This window comes from Mustela nigripes, chromosome 14, assembly GCF_022355385.1.
Source record: "Mustela nigripes isolate SB6536 chromosome 14, MUSNIG.SB6536, whole genome shotgun sequence".
In the NCBI taxonomy this organism is placed as follows: Eukaryota; Metazoa; Chordata; class Mammalia; order Carnivora; family Mustelidae; genus Mustela; species Mustela nigripes.
In genome coordinates, this window is record NC_081570.1 from 34,318,839 (window position 1) to 34,327,220 (window position 8,382).

At 49.3% G+C, this 8,382-nt stretch overlaps 1 protein-coding gene across 9 annotated transcripts in view; it reads right to left on the reverse strand.

Moving 5' to 3' along the window:
* The window catches only part of ERI3 (ERI1 exoribonuclease family member 3), a 126,449-nt gene extending 125,414 nt beyond the window's left edge, over positions 1-1,035 (reverse strand). For 3 of the 9 annotated variants that reach the window (XM_059374501.1, XM_059374504.1, XM_059374503.1), the window contains exon 1: positions 573-805. In XM_059374501.1, coding sequence (XP_059230484.1) covers positions 573-707 — 135 coding nt within the window. In that variant the 5' untranslated portion in view covers positions 708-805. The other 6 variants (XM_059374507.1, XM_059374505.1, XM_059374510.1 and 3 more) reach the window with 5 other exon arrangements.
* Positions 1,036-8,382: the final 7,347 nt, after the last annotated feature.

Genomic DNA, 8,382 nt, shown 5'->3' on the forward strand with positions numbered 1-8,382 from the left:
GGGCAGAATCCAAACCCCGAGGAAGGAGCCACATGCACCATCTTCCAAGTCAACCAGGAAAAGTTACACTATGCAAGAATTCGCAGTCAAGCCTCAATTCAAGTTCATACTTTTTTGTTTTAAGAGAACACCTGTTGCTGGAACACTTGCAGGAAAAGCAAACAGAAAGCTAGCTAGGTTAGGCCCGTTACTCACTCGTTCCACCATCACTGCTCCTACCACTGCTACAGATTTACAAAGAGGTAAAGCGCTAACCTTGTGTACGTGGAGAGGGAGGAATGGGGTTATTCTATCTACGACCTCTTTGCTGAGTTTCTGTACCTACTGTGGTCAAACCTCTCTTCCTCTTCCCTAGTAATCCCAAGTAAAAAGTCAGTACCCTTAATCACCCCACCCAGTCGGTCTGGCAAAGCCCTGCCCTGCTCCCTCTCGGCCAGAACGTTACTCAGTAGATCATGCATCCAGGGTGAGCACATGGGCTAGCACCCAGACTGCACAAACTGCGCGCAGCGACCCTCACCCCGCATGCATTAACGAGGGCCCAATCTGGGGGGCCTCTCCGCATCACCCACCCCAGGGTGTTGCCCCCAACTCGGGCCCATCCAAGTCCAGGGGAGAGTAAGGGGAGGGGCAGGGGGCCAGGAGACCAGCCCTCCTTCCCAGGGCCGCCCCCGCCCCCCGTCAGCGGCGGGAGAGGCTGTCGCCATGGCAACGCCCCCTCCTCGGGGCCAGCGCGGCAGGCTCCCTCCAGGTGCAGGCCCCGACGTCTCCCTCGGCCTCAGCCGGCGCTCAGGGCAGTTTACGGCGGCGGGCGCGGCCCGCGCCGACTGCGGCGCCGGCCAGGCAGAGGCAAGGCCAGCTCCGCCCGCTCCCCACCGCCCGTTCCCGGCCGCCTCAACAGCGGCAGCCAGCACCACGAGTCCACAACACACCGACTCACCTCCGCGCACTCTGACCCCGACCGACGCGACTGACGGGCGGGCGCAGTGGCCAACCGCTGAGCCCGCCGCTTGCTCCTTCGACCAGTGGGCTTCAGGGGGGCGGGGCTTCTTCTCCCCAAATGCTCGCTCTACCGCCGACATGCGCGCTAAGGTGTGTCAAGATGGTGACTCCTCGCGGCTGGCCTTATGGGACTTGTAGTTTGGGGGTGGCACGTACTCAGAAGAAAGTGAAGGGGGAGCTCCCCTTCCGAGCTGGAAAAGAAATATTTTAAATAACGAAAACTTTCTAAGGCCTAAAGCGACCCAGGTCCCCCACTTCCGTTTTCCCACCTCCCAATATACTCATGAGGTGAGTATAGGCTCATAAGATGACGTGTTATATTTAGATAACTCCTCATGATCTGTTCATTCAACAAGTCATTATTACCAGCCACTCTCAGAGGTGGGCCTGGAGCGAGCTGAGAGGAGGCAGATTTTAGGCTAAGAAGAAAATTCTTAGATTTCTGCTTCCTGCATAAGAGGGAACCGATTTGTTTGGGTCGGCTCCGGAGGGAACGTCAGAGTTGAAAGGATTCTGGCCTCAACTATAGGGAGCTACCACAGACAGGCTATTCTGTCATCTGGAGAGAAGTCTGGCTAAAGACAGAAATGTGTTTCTTCAACTGGTTTATGGCACGTTGGGAAGTCATGGGTAACAGGTTCTGGGGCGGGAAGCCCCCACCCTGGCCAAACCAGTGATGGTTTTGACAGCTTCCCAGTCAGCCAGGAACCATCTTCTGGGCCCAGCTTTGATCACCAAGCCCTCTGTCTTCCATTTGTGTGTTTTCACATAAGAAAATGATGTCATTTCTGGGTCCACCGTTTCTGTGAGATCTGACGTTAACATAATGGTTCCTGCCTGAGCTGAGAATGCCTGGTAATACCCATATTAGGGAATGTCTTCCTTAATCCCATGTAATGGGCTAGGTGATTCTACTCTGGCACCTACAGAATTTATTGCATTGTTTTATAATTGTCTATTTCCTTGTTGTCTCTCCCCCAGGCCTGTAAATTCATTTAAGGTAAGCATTATTTCCGTATTCTTCATGGTGTATCAGTAACAGCCAGCACAGTTCTGAATATAAAGCAGGAATCTGGTAAATGGTTGTGGACAAATGAGGAAATAAAGATCAGTAGGGACAGATGTCACTTAACCCAAGGTCAGTAAAGTACATCTTCCTCTCTGATTCTTGGGGCTGGAATTGGGTCTTCCTCCTCCCATTAATGTCATCTAGACATTAATCCCAGTTGATTAGTCAGTCAACATATACTTATAGTGCCGTGGCTAGGTGTTAGCAACTGTTTTTGATGTAAGGATGCATTGGTGAATAAGGCACCCAAAACCTGGTCCTTGAGGAGCCTTTATATTGGGAAGGGGAAGGTAGAGGCAGAACAGACAATAAACAAATAAGTAAATAGATAAATTAAATTAGACAAATGAGAGGCTCTGAGATGGTCTCTCCTGTCCCTGGCTTTCACATGTCCTAAGTCTGGCCTAGGAATAGGGCACAACCAACCCTTTTGGCTATAAGAATGAAGTCAGCCTACACTATGGATTCGAGGCTTCCATTAAGGCCTAGCACCAATATCCTCCATGGAGCCTTCCAAAGTGCTCGTAACTTCCCCAAAATGTGCTCTTTCCTCCTTGGTGCTCTAGAACTCACCCCTATAGCTTCCAGGACCTCACCAAAAGACTTTGTCTTTTTGGACAAAGACAAGGCCAAATGTATTCAAATAATAAACAGTTTAAGAGATCCATATATATTTGGTACCTTACACTGCTGCCTAACCCAGCATTTGGTTCCCTCGAGCCTTTGGCTCTGATGTGATTCCCTCTGTTTTCTGATTTTGTAGAAAACAGAGCTTGAGGTAAAGCTTATGTGGTAAAACTTCTTTGGGAAATATAATCCCAGGGCAGCAACAGTTGAAAAGGTAAAGGGAAGTGAGGCAGAGAGAAAATATAAGGTTGTATATGATAAAGTTGACCAGAGCTTCATAGAAAACACAGCTAGTCATTGAGGCCTTATAGAACCATCATTTAAATAAATAAAATCCTAAAAAAAAAAAAAAAAGAACCATCACTTATTAGGGAAAAAGGAGGTTGTATTACCCCCACCACACCAGTAGCCACAGGGGGTGCCAGATCCCACACCCCAAAGCACAGCAGTGCATCTGAGACTAGAAATGATGAGAGGAATATAGCCCCTGGTTTGGCCAATTAGGCCCACTGCAGTCCCATCACAGTGGGCACAATGGAAGCTCTGTCGAAACCTAACCCTCCTCCCGAGGAGGCTAAGACAACCAGATGTGTTAGTAGATAAGAGGATAGTAATGGCAGCTGGGCTGTGCAAAAAACTGGTGGCCAAGGGCCAGGGTGGGGTTACAGATGGGGCAAGTGAATCTTTGGAGGCAGATGAACTGAGTCTGGTACACAGACACAGATGTACCTTGGGCAGCCTCCTGACTGATGGATTTTTTTTTTTTTAAGATTTTATTTATTTATTTGACAGACAGAGATCGCAAGTAGGCAGAGAAGCAGACAGAGAGAGGGGGCGGGGGAAGCGGGTTCCCCGCTGAGCAGAGAGCCCAGTGCAGGGCTCAATCACCATGACCTGAGCTGAAGGCAGAGGCTTTAACCTGCTGAGCCACCCTTGATAGATTTTTTTTTTTTAAGATTTTATTTATTTATTTGACATAGAGAGAGAAAGAGAGCGTGTGCACAGGCAGGGGGGGGGGTGCAGCAGGCAGAGGGAGAGGGAGAAGCAGTCCTACTGAGTAAGGAGCCCAATGCGGGGCTTGATCCCAGGCCTCAGGGATCATGACCTGAACCGAAGGCAGACGCTTAACCAACTGAGACATCCAGGTGCCCCCTGGTTGATGGATTAAGTGATTGAGCTACAGTGAACACAGAGCAGGAATTGAAGAGAGGGCCAAGTTGGTTCTGCTGCCCTGTGAAACCACAAGAGAAAATAGCAAGATGGCCAGCAAACCTGGTACCTTAACCAGCATTGGAAGGGCAGAGAATCCAGGACCCAAGGACAATGCAAGCATGGCAGCCCCTAGACTTGGCACAGCTGAGAGAAACCAGACTGGGTCTGGAACTATTTTATCTAAGAACTGGAAATGTTTCTGTCATTCACAGTCCCTGTAAGCTGCATAAGACAGCATCGTGCAGTTAGGAGGAGTGTGAGCTCAGAGACAGCCTGTTCAGGCTGGGGTCCTGACTTCATCTGTGACCTTAGGCAAGCCACATACCTCTCTGAGGCTCCGTTTCTTCATCTGTGGAGTGGCGATAATACTAGTATCTACTTATTAGAATTAAATACAAACATGCTTAGCATAGCATCCAGCATAAAGAGTTCAGTAAATATTGGCTGTTATTACTGTTATTCTTACCCCTCCTCCATGCCTCTGTCCAACTCCTCTTCCCGCCATGACCACAACCACCCCCCCTTCTCACACCCCCATGCCCTGCCCCCCACAGTCTCTGCTGCAAGAGCAATGGGAGCCAGACCTGGCCTTGCCTTCTCTGCCCTGCTTTCCCCAGGGCTGTTCCCCATGAGCCTGAGCCATTCATCTCCCTGGTGACCTGAATCTGAACTAAGAGATGGATGTGGGGTGGCTGAGGCCAGGGTGGTAATGTGCTCCCTTATCTCCGTGCCCCTCACTGGGGCCTAGTTAATTTTCCCTTTGATTTTAATATAGATTTATTGAAAGTTTCAGTTATCAAAACAAACTGCAGCAGCAAATTGGTGTTCTTTGCAGGCCTACAAGTGCCTATAAAGCTGCCATGCTCGGGGACGAATGGCGCTCTCCGGGAGGTCAGTCATGGCAACAGGAAGTCCCTGGGGACACACACACTGCAGTTTAATATTTTTCTTATTAGCCTTTTTCTTCTTGGCCATCTAAGCCTCCCCTTTAAATCGGAAATCAAATGGAGCCACCTGCCCAGGGAGGCTCTCTTCCCCAAGCTGTTCCACTCTGCCTTCTCTGTCCTAGCCTCCCCACCTCTTGTCCCGACTTCTCCCTGCCTTGTCCACTGTTCCAGAGAACGTGCTGATTCCCATGGCCCAGAGGTGTGGCTCAAAGCCCCACCCCAACTATGAAGCTTGGCTTGGGCTATCCAGTCACTCTAGTCAGAGGAAAAGCATCCCTAGAAAAGACTGGGGCCCCAGACCTCTTGGAATCTGGGGCTCAGAGGGGAGGGAAAAGACACGTTTTTAAAGCAAAAGAGTTGTTTTCAAAAGGACAGACAATCCTGTCAGGATCTATTGAATTCAACAGAAGCAAAAAAGAAACTGGGCAAGTTTTCCTTCCAGCTCCCAAATTGTCTGATTTCATTCCCATTTCCCCATGGCCACTAGCCACTCCCAGTATGGCCTCTCTTCTCAATCCCAACTTGATTTTTGAGAGCCCTCCTCCCCATTCTCTAGTCCCAATCTGCCACTCTTAAGAACCAGCCTGGTCTGTTGCCTCCAGTGGCTCCCATAACGAGAACCACACACTGCCACTTCTAGATGCTGGGATCAGTCCTGTCCTTGGAAAGCCTCCCTGACCTGGTGACCCTGAGGCCACCATCATCTCTTCTTCTGGACTTGAACTACTGCTGGGTCACCTGTACATGTCCCATCCCAATTCCCAATGTCCTCCTCTTGCTCTTACAACTTCCCTGCCAGCAGCATGGGCTCCCACCCTTCCTCAGAACTTGGGCTCTGACTAAGCCGAAAACTATTGCCATGTGGCTAAAGCGGTGGCAGGTGCTAAGGTTTGGATCCAGACAAACCAGGAATTGAATCCTGGCTCTGATACTTAATGACTCTGTGACTTGGGGAACCTCTTTGTGGTGTCATTGTACTTCGTGCTTCTGTCTGCCCTTGTCTGCCCCTGTATCTCTCACCCCCAATATTCGGTGGTCTTCAAAGAAGAGGACTGTGTTTTAATCATCTTTATATTCCAAGTGTGTATATTTGATGAATAAGCAAAGTCGTCTTACCTTGGCCTGTTTCCTCCACTCAGAAATGGAGATAATGGGGCGCCTGGGTGGCTCAGTGGGTTAAAGCCTCTGCCTTCCGCTCAGGTCATGATCCCAGGGTCCTGGGATTGAGCCCCACGTCGGGCTCTCTGCTCCGTGGGGAGCCTGCTTCCTCCTCTCTCTCTCTCTGCCTGCCTCTCTGCCTACTTGTGATCTCTGTCAAATAAATAAAATCTTTAAAAAAAAAAAAAAAAGAAAGAAATGGAGATAATATCCGTGTAACCAATAAAGCGAAGAAAGCACCGTAAGGTATGTGCTCAGGGAGTCAAATATCCTTCATCGGGTTTCTCTCCAGGTTGGCCATCAGCCTCCCACTTCCGCTTTTTGCCTGTTCCCATCTCCGCCTCAAGTTCAGCTCTCTCCTGTTTGCCTGTTAGAGCTTCTCATCACTGATCAAATGCCAGCATTCAACCTGGACCCTTTGGAGTGGTACTGATGTCTCCTCTCCTCCAGGCCGGACTCCCTCAGTTTGTCCAAACCCACTCACAAAGTGTTGCCTCCTGGTGGTTCTGTTTCTGTTCCCTAGCTGGCCTCGTAGTTTGTTGCAAGGCTTTTCCAGCTGGCGGTACCAATGAGTTTATGTTAACATTCTTATGCCAGTCTTGCTAATGCTAGCCCCACCTGCTCCTATAGAAATACCAGTCCCCAGCAATATTTCTTTAAAAAGCCACAGTTGTGCCCATGGCTCCATCCAAGCTACGGTGCTCCACTGGCTTCTGTCGCTAAGTGCACCATAGATGCTGGCCTTGAATGCCTCTGCCTGATGTGCTCAATTCTCATGATACCATGACAGTGTGAACACAGCAGTCTTTCACAAAGTAAGAAGAATCCCTCCGTATTACATTCAGCTAGGAGGACATGAAGCCCAGCTCAGGGTGTTTGAGCTCTTAAGTGTTTCAAAGACCGTTCTCTCCACTTACTCAACTATTCCTCTTTCCTCTCATTCTGCAAACACACTACCATGAGAGCATGAGAGTAGCCAGGATTGGGCAAGTTTATGTAAGAACCATCATACTGAACCAGGGCCGTGGTCCTCTTCACCCATTAGCCTTACTGTGGAAACTGGCTCGTCTGCCAGCCTCCTCCCTTCTCTGTCATTAGGCCTCTGTCTCTCTCAAGCTCTGCTGGCTCTTCTGGCAATCTGGGATCCATTAGGTTGTCCACACCCGCCCACCATAATCATGCTGGTATATATCTGGTCCAGCATGGTTCAGGCTTGGTTCAAATATATTTGTTTGGCTTTGTAGCTCCATGTAAAACAGTAGATTCAAATAGAGTCAGGGGATGTTGCCTAATTCCCCATAGTGGATGTAGCCCAGTATCAGTCCCAACCCACTAGGACCCCCATTTTACAGCATATTCTCCCCAGGTTTCAATGAATAAACTTGTACTTCCTTTCCCTTTCCTTGGCCTTCCCAGACAAATACAGCCTCATCGACTTCCCCTGAATCCCTTGTGATTTCATAGTTCCTCCTTCCTGATCTCTACTCGGCCTTCAAGTGCTTTACACTCAGGCTTCAACCTACACTTCCAGTCTTACTTCCTAGTAGTTCTTTACCTCTCCTTCTCTTCCAGGCCAAAAGAACTAATTATTACTCAACAAGGTGCTTTGCACTTCTCTGCCTCCAAGACTTTCTTTGCTGGTGGTAGCCTCTCAACTAAGAGTGCCTTCCCTGTTTCCGTCTCTACCATTGAACTCCCTGAGAAATGTGCCCTGCTCCAGGAAGCACTTCCTGATCCCCAAATGATTGTTCCTTTCCCTCCTCTGAGCCCCCAAGCCCCATCTGTGTGTCCTGCCCAGTGTGGCACTCACTAATCCATAGGGCAAGGGTTTGCTCAGAATTTTTTCTTTTTTAAAGTAGAGTCCATGTCCAACGTGGGGCTTGAACTCATAACCCTGAGATGGAGAGTCACGTGTTCTACCAACTGAGCCAGCCAGGCACCCCTCAGCATTCTTATACTATAGGCACTACCTGACCACACCTCCCAGGACCCGAGAATGCTGTAGGGCTTTTAGGAGGCATCTGAAGCCTTCAGGGGATCTCCTCCAGCAGCCCCAGCTGATCTAAGAGCTTGAGCTCATCCTTCTCAAAGTGTGTACTTTTTCAAGATTCAACAACATTCTTTAATTCCTGCTTTGTGCTAGGCTCCTTGAAAGCACAGGACAAGATCATGAACAATAGACACAGTTCTGCCCTCATAGAGCTTACACTGAAATGAGGGAGACACTGATAAAGAAGTGTGTCACTCAGAGTGATAACTGTGATCAGAGAGACAGACCAATTGCCGTGAAAGTTCGAAGAGGAGGCACCGATCACAGCTGGAAAGGTTTAGCATTGAAGTCAGGTGTTTTTTGAGTAGGAATTTCCC